Source organism: Chlamydotis macqueenii, chromosome 8 (assembly GCF_036417535.1).
Source record: "Chlamydotis macqueenii isolate bChlMac1 chromosome 8, bChlMac1.mat, whole genome shotgun sequence".
In the NCBI taxonomy this organism is placed as follows: domain Eukaryota; kingdom Metazoa; phylum Chordata; class Aves; order Otidiformes; family Otididae; genus Chlamydotis; species Chlamydotis macqueenii.
This window is the reverse complement of record NC_141563.1, coordinates 8459746-8474263: the sequence shown is the minus strand read 5'-3', so window position 1 is coordinate 8474263 and position 14518 is coordinate 8459746. Positions and strand designations below refer to the sequence as shown.

General features: G+C 37.6%; 1 protein-coding gene across 2 annotated transcripts in view; it reads right to left on the bottom strand.

The window, feature by feature from the left end:
* Positions 1–14518, bottom strand: part of BRINP3 (BMP/retinoic acid inducible neural specific 3) — a 203547-nt gene that overhangs the window by 28204 nt on the left and 160825 nt on the right. For both annotated transcript variants that reach the window (XM_086753209.1, XM_086753210.1), the window contains exon 7: positions 8378–8600. In XM_086753209.1, coding sequence (XP_086609335.1) covers positions 8378–8600 — 223 coding nt within the window. The remainder of the gene's footprint in view (positions 1–8377; positions 8601–14518) is intronic.

Sequence of the window (14518 nt, the reverse complement as noted above, 5' to 3'; positions counted from 1 at the left end):
TTGGGTTGGGAACAACAAGGAGTTTTGGTAAGTGGAAGGGATAGAGGCAACCTGTAGTGGAATGAGTGTTCATAGATCTGAAAGAAAATGGATACTCTAGATACTGTTTCATAAGGGAGAAGGGGAAATTGAGCCCAACTCTCCACTTCTCAGAACAGGACTGTATAGACGAAATTGGTCTTCCAAAGGAATAGGGATCTCCATTCCTATCACCTTGTTACTCTTAGATGAGAGCCCACAGGAAAGAGATGGACACCAAAGCAGTCATTCTTCTTGAGCGGAATAATTTCCTGAGTCATCTTCTGCTGTTGCACTTATGAATCCTGTCTCCTTGGGCAACACACGGAACGAAGTCACATCTCTCATACCAGTGTTGTATCCTTTTACAGTACAGACTGTTTGCCAGTGCAGCAGTACTCTAGCAGTGGTTAGTGATTCTGTAATTGTATTGTGGCACTGCAAGTCTCAGAACAAGGTGTTGCAAGTCTCAGAACAACATCCTGCATTACTAAATTAATATCACATCATATCACACTATATTGGTATGACTCCTTTAATGTCAGATGATTCCTGTTACATTATTTTCTTTTTTTTTTAACGGTTTGCCTTGTGTGACAAAATGTAAAATATGAGTGCTAAAGCACTGCTATTAGGGTACAGTGGCACCAGTAAGTAGTTCGTACTTTAAAAGGACAAAACGTTGGCATGAGAGATGTGACTTCATTCCACATATTGCACATCTGGTTACTTCCAGAGTGCTGAAGAAAGCCTTCTCCTGCTCTGTGACATTAACAGAACCTGTCTACCAGTTTCACAGCACTTTATGATACAGTGAAATTATTTCATTCTAATGTTGCTATTCATCAAAAAATCAAAAGTGGAGCTGTGGGAGGCTGGAAAAATGTTCATGCAGAGTATGTGATCGAGAACAACCGCTATGAGTATGTAATAAACTGCTGCAACGTTAGAAAACCAAATCTCCTTGAGAGAAAACATATTACAAGGACAGATGCTAAGAGCAGTCTGCCTCTATGCATACACAGCTACTAAAATATGTGTGAAAACATATACACACAAGAGTTTATGTTAGCTTGTCGTTGTAATCAGACCTCTTATTTGCAGGCCTGTATATCATATTTTTAGGTCTGTCAAGTTAGTTTTAAATAGCTCTAATCCCCAGTCCAATTAAAGGTATCACCTCAAAGCAGATCATTTTATTTCCTTTGAGAAAAGACGCAGACTTATTATTTGGTTTAGTAAAGCAATCACTGCCAAACTGACCTTCATTTTATCTCACATACTTTCATCTTATCGCCTTCCATTTTTATGGCACGCACCTGGTGTGTTAGATCAAATCCAAGTTTCCACCGGAGAGGCACTGCTTTACATCGAAACGTGCAAATCAATTTTTCACTCCCATCTGAAATATCTTAATTGAAGCAGATAAAAAAAACTTTTCTGGTATTTTTAATAATCCAAACTGATGTGCAACCTAAATATATTTTTTTGTTCTTTCTTGGAATAACTTTTGTTTGGAAACATCTCAATAACACATTGTACTCTATTAAAAGATGTTGCTTGTTTAGCACCTCTTGTTCAGAATTATCATATCCATGAGAACCAGTCCATTCAGCTGAGCTTTTGCTGTCTCACACTGTCTTTCCATTACACAATTTTCATCTAGACACACTCTCCACCTTTATTCTAGCAGTCTGCTAAGTAATACATAATTAGATTTTTTTTCCTTACACCCAATGCCACAAACGTGCTTTGAAAATAAAGATCTGTGTGTGATGTACTGTGAAACTTCCACATATGAACTTTGTGGCTTCCTTGGTAGAAGACTTTATTCCTTAGCAATTTTGTGCCCATGAATCAATTATACTTATAGCAAAGCAATCTAAAGTAGCTGATAACCAACTCTGGGATGTAAGGAACTAATCCTGTGTAACATCCCGAGGGCATGGGATTAATCTATCTTTTTTTTTGAGTATTTCATTACGAAGCAGTCTGAAGAAAAAAAAGTTTCAAGGCCCCAGTATTCTGGTGGACTGTGTTGCAGACACAGATATTTTAATTTTTTTTTTTCTGCATATGGACTGAAGAGAAGACTAAGACACAAGTCCCTTCTCCGAAGTGTTTTTACAGTGTTCACGCCCTGTTGTGCTCCTAGGGCATGTGAATTTTTCGCTCTGTGAAACTCAAAAAGAAGATAAAAATGAGAAAACCTAAATGTAGGGCCCTTCTTCCTTTTATATTGCCTGTGGGGCATTCTGTAGGAAATTTCAGAATAAATAGAATTTTGCAGAATTATTTCTGCAACTCTTCTGTTTGATGCTGCCATTCACTGCCTCTGATTATGAACTCCTCCTAAGTCGACATTAGCTTCAGAGTACGTTTCTTAAAAAAAAGTCCTTTATGAAGACAAGGACATGCTTCAAACATAAGGCTGCTGAGAATGGCTTTCCTTTCAGAAATAAGGATTTTTATATGTTAATTAAAATATTATTTAAAAGGAATTAAGTAGTTTTGTCTGTATTTGCCTTCAGATTGCATTACTAGAATAAGATACTAAAAAAAAAAACTGGCTAGACTATTGGTATAACCAACATCTTCACTGTAAATTATCTGGCAATATTAAGTAGCTAGTCTTTCAAAAATTAAAATATTGACAATTTATGCAAGATTACATGCTTTTGTGTGCAAGTTTTGTACCTTGGTCTTTTAAAATTCTTATTTACTTGAAATGCTCATAATCTGCAGTTGCAGTTTGGTGCAGCAGATTTCCATTTTGTTATAATGCCAAGGAAGATGTAATTTTTTTCTGCTGGCTTACTGTTGCATTTACATTTAGTTTCTCCTCTTAATATTTTTGTTTATATCTTTATTAAATCACAAATTGTGCTGGTTAAATGTGGCCTCAAGTTTTGCTTTTTCTTTACGAAGTGATTTAAACTGCATATAAACAAGGTTTGTATATATAGCAATATACTGTACCGAGTGCATTCGCTCAAATGGATAACATTAGCCAAGGAACCCATTTGAATGACACAGAAAAGAACAAAATCAAGTGCTAAACTGGCACTTCTGAAGGAAGAAATGAAAGCTTTCCCCTGTCTTTAATGTCTTTCAGTAGTGTTTAGTTATTCAATCCTATCACAGGAAATCATTGCCAGTCTTACTGAAAAATATTTGGGAAAGTGAAGATTATCTTTCTCCGCCAACACAGTTTATATTTCTTTCATGCTCTTAAGCATAGATATTCCAGGTTTCTCATTTTGGTTCCATAATTTGGGTGGATGTATGCACCTGCTTACCCTCAGCTCTGGTTCACATCAGATGTTTCACTGACAGCAATTCACGGGTAGCAGCAGCTCTTCTGTTCCTGTGGATTTTCAGCTTCTCAGCATATAGTCATTACATTTGGAAAGAAATCTTACTTTTGTGTTAGCCAAAACAGAAACAAAATCAATTTTCCTTCCCTTTAACACAATGACAAATGTATAACCACAACTTTGCTTGCTGCTTTACCTCTTCCCATTGCCGCGTTTGAGCTACAGTGTCCTATACGGACACCCCTTATTGAGTAAAACTGATATTTCTTTATTCCCTCCACTTATTTTGTCTTTGAACAAAGTGAAGATTCGGTCCACAGGAGATGTTAACATGAGATTACGCCTGCACAGATCTCACCTTTCAGTGCAGCTGTGAGCCAGACAGCTCAGTCTAAGCTGTGAAGGAGTCTGCCCTTTGCTGCCTGTAACAGGGCACCACTTTCTCACCTCATTTGAGAAATATGTGGCAGAAATAGAGAGCTTGGACTAATTTAATGACTATGCCAGGCCTTTTTTTCAGAGTAGATATACTAGACCATAGATATCATATGCAAACTACTTCCAAAGATTAACAATTGTTCCTTACACCTCATGCTCCTAATACAGAAATTTCCATGACGAGCTTAGGGCAAACTTAAGGGGTTTACATCTTGACTCTGACAAAGCAAAATGCATTGTGCCACTAGCAGTGCTTCAGCAACCTTCCTGTGGAAAAGCTGCAGCAAGAGCTGGCCATCTAGTGGAATAACAATTGCTGCGTGCGGTGGACTCTGGCCGAGCAAACACAAGGAATAAGCATATGATACTGCAAGTTTTTACGGCTGACGTGCCAATGCAATGAGAACGTATTAGTAATAATCACTTTGAGCCTCAAATGCATAGCGGCAGTAGTTCGTCTCGTAGCATTACTCCACAGAACATCAAGTTTCTTTTTCAGAGTGCATTTTTTTAAATTTTGATTTTCTCTTGAAAATGATTGTTTTATCATTCCATCCCTATATACAACATGGGAACAGATTAGCTGCATAGCAATTTCTGTGCTCCTTGTTGGCTCTGAATTTTCAGTTGGTATTTTCCTTTAAACTCAGACGACCAGTAAATACTTCACTGATTACAGAAAGTATATTGATTAATTCAGGTGAATTTTAAAAGCTACATTCAGCAGTACCATAACAGTTTATAATGGAAATCTACAGACTTTTGATGTATCTTAGCATGATTTGACTTTCAGGAAAAGAAACAATGGTCTCGTTCATGTAAATGAAAGAAAGCTTAAAGTCTGGGAAGAACACGTGGAACTTGAAAAGATTTGCAATGAAAAGAATAAAATAAAAATAGTAATCCTGTTCCCATCCCCTGTGTATCCAAAAGTGCTACAGTAAATAAGACATTGTTCTGATTGCTACTGTAGACTGAAAGAAAACTATTTATACGTTATTCTAGCTAAAGAATATAAACTGTGCTTAAAAAGGAGACCTGGGAATGTAGTTTCTTTAGCTTACAAGTTAATTGAGTCTTTTCTACTATGAAGAAAGACGTTAGAAGAGGATTGAATAGTATTCTGCTTCAAAGATCAGAAAATTAAAATATAAACGTAAATGAGTCTTATGATTATTAAAGCAACTTGGTTCTTCAGGAAATATGGGAAAAGTTCAAGCAATTCTGTCTAACTGATTAATTGAATGCCATTCAGAAACAATCAAGCAACAATTTGTTTCACGTTCAGTAACAAAATTTTGAGGCCAGAGAAAAGAGACAGGTATTTTCAGTAATTAATTATAACCTTGACCGTATGTAGGAGCTCCTTCGAGTGTGACGGAACGATTTCTGGCAGATGACATAGATAAATCCCTATAAAACTCAGTCTCACAGAAAGTTTTCATTAATTATATTAAACTTCCAGGACATACCTCCCTGCTTCATGAAAGAGAAAACTAGTTCTCACTTTCAACATATTCCTTTAAAAATCCTTTGTGTGTACCTTCTATTGACTTGTGAAATAAAGTGTAAAATTAAACATGAGCACAGTTACTTTGTTTTCACTCACTGCCAGCATCATGACCTTTATTAAAAATTGAAACATCGGCTCTTTAACCTGTAACTGAAAAGACAAGTGCCTATAAAATACAACTTAAAACATTATTTATATCTCCATTAAGTCTGTCTAATTTCTCTTTCCCTAATAAAATCCACCCTTAGCTATCAATAGCAGAGCCAAAACACTAATCTGAAGGAGTTGTTTGGAAAGGATTACATTTTGTTCCAATTCCCCCTTCTTGTTTCTTTGGAGCCTAGAATATCATTGGCACGTGAAGCTGTGATTTTTGCTTTTATTTCTTTCTTCTCTTAAATATAAGAAATTTTAGGACTTGGGTTTGTTTCTGTTATTCCACTCACTTTCTGCTGAAATGTCTGTTTTTACAGCCTGAGCAATAATTCATGTTTCTCCACTGCATTACTCAGGTATTCATTCTCCGTTGCCTTACCCACTATTCATTTGCATGCTTAGCTGTTAGCAGTTCTGTATTGAAATAATCAGAACCTTGTTTGGGTTAGGTATAGTCTCATCACAAGAAGAGCCTGAATACTATTCTGTCAATACCTGTGTTTTCTTTCTCCTCACTATCCATGCTTTCATCATCGATATTCCTTTATCCATTCCTGTATCTTGTTCTATCAGATTTTTTTAACTAGGTTTGGAAATTAAACCAGTTTCTTTTGACCTTTTCCCCTCACTTCTCAGTTTAAAGCTCTTCTTATCAGCCATAAAAGCCTTGATGTCAGAAGGCAATTTTCCCAGATAGGTGGAATCCAGCCTTTGAAAACGTTCTCTTTTAGCAAGTGCTTCCTGCGGGCTAAGTATTCCCAAACCTGCCTTCAGCACTGATCTTTGAGCCATCTATTGACCGTTATTATGTCATCATATAGAATCATAGAATCATAGAATGGTTAAGGTTGGAAGGGTCCAATCTCCCTCTGTACTGACTAGAAAAAAAAATATAGGGCAGTCACTAAAATAGGACATAATTATCTTAAAAGTCGGTTAGAATATTCCTTAGTTAGAGGTGCATTACGAAATCAAACTGTTATGAAAGTAAAGTACAACTCCCTGTAAAACAGGAAAATTCATTGCTAGTAAAATGTATTATCATAGAATACAAGTTGGGAGGGACCTCAAGGATCATCTGGTCCCACCTTTGTTGGCAAAAGCATGGTCTGAACAAGATGGCCCAGCACCCTGTCCAGTCAGTTCTTAGAAGTGTCCAGCCTTGGGGAATCTACCACTTACCTGGGGAGATTATTCCAATGGCTAATTGTTCTCATTGTGAAAAATTATCTTCTTGTGTCCAATCAGAATGTCCTCAGGAGTAACTTGTACCCATTACTCCTCATCTTTTATGTGTTATTCCCTGTAAAAAGGGAGTCTCCATCTTCTTTGTAGCCACCCTTTAAGTACTGGAACATGGTGAAAAAGTCTCCCCTAAGCTTTCTTTTCTCAAGGCTGAACAAACCCAACTCTCTCAGCCTTTCCTCATAAGGCAGGCTTCCCAGTCCTTTGATCACCTTTGTGGCCCTTCTCTGGACCTTCTCCAGCCTGTCCACATCTTTCTTGTATAGCACCACACCTTTGTATTAACAAAGAAACTGTAAACTCACAAGTTCTGAATTTGAAAAACAAATATCCTTCAGGTAACAAGACAGGTTAGTTTTGATCAACCATTTCAACTAATGCTTTGCTTTTTGTATCTCCATTCATCTGTACTCTACCATTGCCATTTCTGATGGCAACCAAAGATTTGCCACAAAACACTATAGAGGTTATTTCAGAAGACTTAATTATTTAAAATTTTGGTAGGAGGGGAAAAAAAAAGTGTGATTGGATTCTGCTTCTTGCATTTTAAAAAGCTCTGAGTTCCTCTTGAAGTTTTTCATGTTGAATCATCTCTTTGGCAGAATGCTCATTCAGGTCATGCCCAAGAAACACAGGAGATGATGTCAAAGCACTGCAGTCACTATATAAACTTTCTTAATGGAATGTTTTCTAATTGTGAAATGACACCACAAGTGAAAAATACGTTTTTGTTTCAACTAGCAGATCACAAAGCAAAGCACAGTATGTAGAAAAAGAAGAGCATCAGTGCCATAACAGCTGTCTCCTTCTGAAAGAAAACGGGGAAGGGTTAGCTAAGCAGCACCAAAAGGCAAAGAGGAATTGATGAAGCCTTAGCTTGCAATAGGCGAGTCGAAAGTAGGGGAGAGTAAAGTACTCCTGGCAGTTCTGGAACACTGAACCTAAACTAGATTTCTTTAAAATAAATGGAGATACATGCTAACTGCAGGAGTCAGTGGACTAGGACCACGATGCTTGCACGCAGAAGAATAACACCCTTAAAAGCTCATTCATTTCCAATTTACTTTAGTGTCATTCCATTAATTTCAATAAAGCAATTCTTGATCAGTGATCAACTATAATCACTTTATGTTAATACAGATTTGACTAGCTAGCTTTCAGGATCTCTCTGTTTCTAGGAAGGACTAAAGCACTTCTATTTTCTTTCCTCAGGCATCCTTTCAAATCTAATTCCTATCTGACAAACGAGACAAGAAATCAATAGTATGTAGTATATACTGTATAATGACCTGGAAAGTTCTTAAAATAGCTGTGCTTGCTTCAGAATAGGTATTCATTATTCGGTATACAATTATTTGGCACTGTTACACTTGGCCACGTTCCACTGAAAATGCGGTTCTGTAAAACAAAGGCAGCCCAAACGGGATCAATCCGTACGCTCACGTTGTTTGTAAGCTGCCTCACATAACACAGTCATAGACAAATCAGGTTTGACGTTGACCTTTCCCATCATATTTAGGAAACCATGAACGGGGAAGGGAAAGCTGGGACTGCTCAACTCCTACAACGATAAAGATTGCATCCTGTGCACGTACCATACGCTGCACACATTCCCACGTCTACGCCCTTAAGGAGACTGTAGTGTCAAGACAGCAGTTGGAGTTTCTCAGGTTTTCATAGGCTTTCTTACCTCTGCCTTGGCATGCGGATGAGTGGCTGTTTATGGCATCTCTTACTAAGGCCAAAGAGCTTGTGAACAGTTTTCTGTGCCTTAAGGAAGAGTTGCTTCATGCTGTTTTCTAGTTGCTCGTAGCGACGTTGAAAATTAGAATCCATTGTCCACAAATGCATTACAGTAGATGTGTTCAGGAAATAATTCATGGGCAGTCTTTTCATAAATAATTTGAATTCATCTGAAAAAAAAAAAATTAATAGTCTCTAATTATGCAGTTATGGCTACTGTTGTAGCAAAATTAACTTTTAATTGGGTTTTTCTTGAACTTCTGATTTTTTTATAATTGAGCTTTTGCAATTTTAAAATTGAACATTTTAACTCTTTCAAAGTAGAAAAGTAACTACATTTTTAGTGGTAATATTACAATAAAACCAGCAACAGTCAATGTTTATATAATTTTCAAACTGATGGTGAAACAAACACAAGCACTGTCATTATTTCTCAGCCTGGATAATATGAAGATTAAATAAGAATCAGTTTCTTACCTTCAAATATAGGATCTGAAAATAAATATACATTTAAAGATCAATGTCCAAATTCTCATTTGGAGAAGATAGAAAACTGTCTTAAAAGCAGTATATTTCAGTACTTAGGAAATGCAAGGAAATGTGATTTTACAGGCCAGCTCCCTTTCAGATATGTTATTTCACCTCAGACAAGCTATTAAGGATCAGACTTTCAACAGTATTTGGAATTGCAAAGGAGCCTTTCAAAGCATTTTCTGGTTCTTTGACACTTCAAAAAAATGTCCCTCATAACTTGTTTTTTTTTTTCACTCATGTCCCCATCTGTAAACTGGTAAAAAGGAGTTGTTCAATCACAGGATCACTGTTACTGTGAACATCCTGTGCTTTGTGATCTGTTCTGCTAGCTCAGTCCACATAAGGTACATAGACTGTATCTTATTAACAGAATTTTATTAATCAGTGAGTTTATTTGCATAAGTAGGATAATTTACAAGTTGATTTACGAGTTTTGAACCTACACAGGCTTCCATTTAAAAGGGCTCTAATTACTGGGGAAAAAAATGAGAAAATGAGTAGCACCCTTGAATGCACATGTTTATCCTTTTTCTTTCTTGTTTCCATATATCAGTACATTCTCCTGTCTGCCCTCCTGCCTGCTGCTATCCTCCCACCCTTCACGATCCATTTTTTTCTTTCAGCTTGTTCCTGCAGTGAAGTCACTTAGCCCACAGTTTGGCTTTCACCCCGCCAGATGCTCCTTTTGGGTAGTCTACAGTTCAGCAGACTACGTGAACGCAATGATCCAACTGACTGAAGTATCCTCCCTCTTAAAACTGAAGTTAATCATAACATTTAACACTGCTATAATTTTAGGTTGCTCGTGGGAGAGGGTTGACTGGGGAAAATGTCTGCTCACATGAAAAAATACTCCATTACCATCACTGTTTCTAAGTCTTCTGGTTTTGATACTAGCTTTAGCTTAGTTTTTTAACAACATTTTTAGACAAAGAAGGCAAAAATATTTCTTTTGGATGGGCAGAGAAGAAAGATCTTTTCTAAATGAGCTAGAGTGACCCTCGTCCACATCCTGAGGGACACGGGGCCATGATGAAATAGAACAGCCCTATTTTGGCACGGTATTTTCTGCAATCAATGAAGATTCATCAGGAGACAAAAGGCACTGAAAGGTCTTCTGGAAAGTAAAAAATGAAAGGCAAGGGACAAAGGTTATGATTTTATATTTAATAAAGTGGTTTTAATAATTCACCTAGGAGCTCCTTGGCAATGTTATTCGTTTTTTTCCTCATGCCTTCCTCTTTGAATATTAGTTTTCCACTACTCTACCCTTGAGGACGGCACCACTGCCCCTCTGCTGTCCCTACATACAAATTAAGGGTCTGAGACAAGGAATTGTTTATTTTTTTTTAATCACGTATTCCAAGCCTCTTGCTATTTCCCTTCCCTAATTTTATCTAAGAACCTGATTCTTATCCTCTCTCCAAAAAAAAGTAAGCATCTGTTCCTGGATTTGTAGCTTAATAATTTGAATTATCAGGAGTATATAATAAATTCTACATTACCGGATGAAATCTCTGTGAGTCTTAGAACTGGTTTTGGGAAAACCAGTTCCAAGTGACAGTTACACCTTTGTCTCCTCACATTGCACTTCCCAGCCCTCACTTCCCTTCAAGGCTTGCACAAATGCTGAGAGAGGGTTATGTCTGGCTTGTCTAAAGGAGGCACAGTCCTACTGGCTTGGGAAAGCCTTCCAAGCCTAAAGAGTGTGTATTTTCAAATTTTTAGCAAACTGCTAGAAAAAAAAAAAAACAAACAAACAAAACAAAAAAAAAATAAACAAAAACCTGATCTAGTTGGGGATGTCCCTGCTCCTGGCAGGGGGGTTGGACTAGATGACCTTTGAAGGTCCCTTCCAACCCAAACCATTCTATGATTCTATGAAAAACAATAGAAAAGAAATGAATAGGAAATAAGCTTAACTGAAGCGCTACAAAGCATATTCTTTGGCAAAGCACAGATCTGCAGTTTGTATAAATTGGCCAAGCTCTGCTGACTTTCAAGGTGATCAGGTCCAAAAGCTACATTCCTGACTCCCTGTTTTAGGCGCTAGCTTCTCATTTCCCTTCTGTTCTTCTGAGACACTGGTATATCTACTTAAACTCAGTTTCGTGAAGCCAAAACCAAACCCCGATCCCTGAGGAGAGAATATACTCAGAAAACGCCTTTTCCGTTTCCATATTGCTGTAATAACTTATTTAAGGAGCATTGTCAATTTGCTGTCCTTTGCACAATGGCAATAAGCTCCACAGCTAACTACTAATCGGATGCGGTGTTACGAGGTGATAAGGAGGGTTTACACTCCTCAGCTTGCAATGCAAAAGCATTTCCAATAAGAAAATGCTTCTTTTTCTCCCTGTAATAAACATCATATTTGATTAGCCCTGTGCCCTGGATGATCTCTCTAATGAGCATCATAATGCAGGTAAAAGAGAGATAGAGATAAAATGAGCGTGGTAACACAGTGCCTTCTGAAAAAAAAAAAAAAAAAAAGGAGAAAGATAATGCGCTCATATCTTAAACAGACACATTTCATGATCTGTGAAACTCCAACAGGAACTCCTAGCACTGAGAGATGATTAAACTATTACCCTCTAATCAACACATTGCGCCAGCCATCCCTGAGGATTAACAGCCAGCATTACAGAGCTGGGGGCCCTAGAAATCAACACTTTTACAACATTATACTTGATACCACAGGTGATATGATTTCAGCATCTCCTCATTTATTTTCACATGGGTAGTACATGCAGGGCCATTTTTTCATATTCCTAACTAATTGCAAGTAACGGGGAAAAATGTGAAACATCACATGCAGTGCCTGAACAAATCAGTTTGTTTAACTTTCATTTTATGGCTGGCCATATCTGTTTTTCACTTCCTCCTTTTCGCAAGGCAAATCCTCCTCGTATTAACAGCGCCTAGAGACAGAAATGGCATACTGCATTTCAGTGGCAAAGAATAAATGAAAAATATCACAATGGCAGCAAACACTATTGCTGAAATCAGATGAATATCAGACATATTTAGTCTGCCAGAAATATCTAGAGCTACCTAGCTTGTGACTTGGATTCTCAGTGTTATTCGGTATCAGAGCAGGGCTCAGCGCTGAATGTGATGATTAACATTCCGCACACAGAGCTAGCAAAGACCAGAAAAATGCAATAAGCCTCATCAAAGGATTGGACAACGCTCTACTACAAGGAAAAAAGGTGCCTGCTCTGTGTTGGAAGAGAACAGGACCCCTGATTTCTCTGCTATGAATGTTTTGCACATCCCTGGTATTTTGGATTACAAGAACAGTATAAGACCATCACACCTATGAGGCCACAGCACACTTCTGGTTTGGTTTCAGCTGAGGCTGAATGGTTTCGGAACTTTTCCAGGCTACCAAAATGTCTTGTGTTAGCTTGTTTCCTAAGATCCCTTTTGGAGGATCTTTGGAAGTGTCTTGGATGTCAACAGATTTATACCAGCTCGGGAATTCAGAACACCAGATTAATAACAGCACCACAGGCCCACACCTGGCTGTGCAATGTAACGCTGGCAATATTGACGTGCCACAAAATATCACTGCACTTTCTTCTCCTATTTTCTTCAGACTAAACTAGAGTAAGTCCATGGCTCAGCTTTCATACTGTCGTTCCTAAAATTTTCTTTTAAATTGCATAGTCGCTGTATCCTCGATCAATGTAACGAGATTTTTTCCTAGGTACGCGCATTAGAGTCAGAGCGATTTCCCTCTCACAGCCCAACACACACCGCTCAAAGGCAGAGAACGAGCTCAACTGCTGCAGTCAGGATGAGCAGGAGGATAAAACAACAGCTCCTTAAAGCCATAACGTGGGTCTAGGGAGGTCTCAGCAACGTACTTTGTGGATGATCAAAATTGCTGAGTCTCCTGGTAAATACAAAAATTCAAATTTGACATGGATTTCTAACAAAGAAAAAAATACACAGTTTGTTTGGTTTTTTTTTCTGTTGGCTCTGTATTATGGCTGAAACTAATGACAGCATATGTGTACACACAAAGAAATTAAATGAGGGAGCAATCTACATGCATTTAGGAGAATGCAAAGCAAAAAAAAAAACAGTTTGAAAATAACCTGTATTTGGTGAAATGTTAAGAAATAAATTGTTTCACAATAAAGCAAACAAAAAGAAATTTCAGCCATCTTCTCTCAGTCTCTAAAAATGACTGTTTCCAGGGAGCTGACATTCCATCAAGTTTTATCCTGTCATTTGATGTCACATTCTGATGAGCCCTTTTACCCAAAGTGAAAGAATTTTATCTTATGGCATCAAAACTTTTAGTACTGGAAATTACAACATAACATTTCAGTAAATGTTATCACCCTGTCTAATTGTGGATTACATAGTCAAACCTAAACTTAATTATACATTTTTTACCAATATTCAAATATGGGAAAAGCAATTATATTTTCTGAGCAAAAGCAACCTGACAATAACTGAAAAAATATTTTGCCTGGCCAGTTTAAGAATCCTTTACTGACTGAAGCATACTATTGACAACAGGTTTATAGATATAGTCTATGTATTTTCTAAAACAAATGAGAATTTGGACTGTAGCAGGTTTTTCATTTAACAAAGCTCAGTAAAAGTATGCCTGCAGGAGAAAAGTCCCTTTTTACATCATATTATCATGTCAAAATCTACCATTAGACAGCAATTGAAGGAGGCTGTTTTGTCATTTCTCTAAACAATTCTTTAATGAAACATTTTTCTGCCTTATTTATCTAAGAATAACAATAAAATACCTTTGACAACCTTTGCAGTGAATAAAATGGTGTATATTTATTAGTTTGATTGACAGCCCTTGTGACACTTCAGCAGTGTCTGTAAAATCTACACATCTGTCATTTGTATGTAGGGTCTCTTTTTTTTTTTTTAATCAAACTCCTTAACTTGCTCTAAAGGTAATAAAATTCTGCCATCACGGTCTACAAGTGTATAACACCTCATGTGAAAACTGTTCTGCTTTGGTTCAAACAAAACGTTGCAGTAGGTCTAAGGCAAATTGACAAAAATCAGCTAGTTTTTAACAAGGGTGTGATACTAGGACCTGGGATATTTGCTGGTGGAGACTGAGGGCAAAGCAGGCATTGAGTACCTCTGCGTTATTTGTTTATGCTGAAACAAATAAAGCACTAAATCACTCCACCTATTCAGCAGTAGCAGGCCCACTTTTCCACGTTCAGTCTTTTACCACTAAGGCAGCTATAGAAGCTTTTCTTGTTGCTCTTGGCATCCCTTCCATGCACGTATTGGTTCTAGGTTTTCCTACCACCATCTCTAAATGCCGGGGCAACGTTTCTGAATTCTTCCTTGGTAGCCTGTCCCTGTTTGCACCTCCTGTATGCTGCCTTTTTGATTTGGAGCTCTGACATGAGTTCCCCATTTAGCAAAGCTTGTTCCTCAATATATCTAGGTATTTTTCTGAGTGTCAGGACAGACAGTTCTTACTCTTGGAGGATGCTGTTCTTAAAACCTGGCCAGCTTTCCAGAGCTCTTTTGTCTTGAAAGTTGCCTCAAA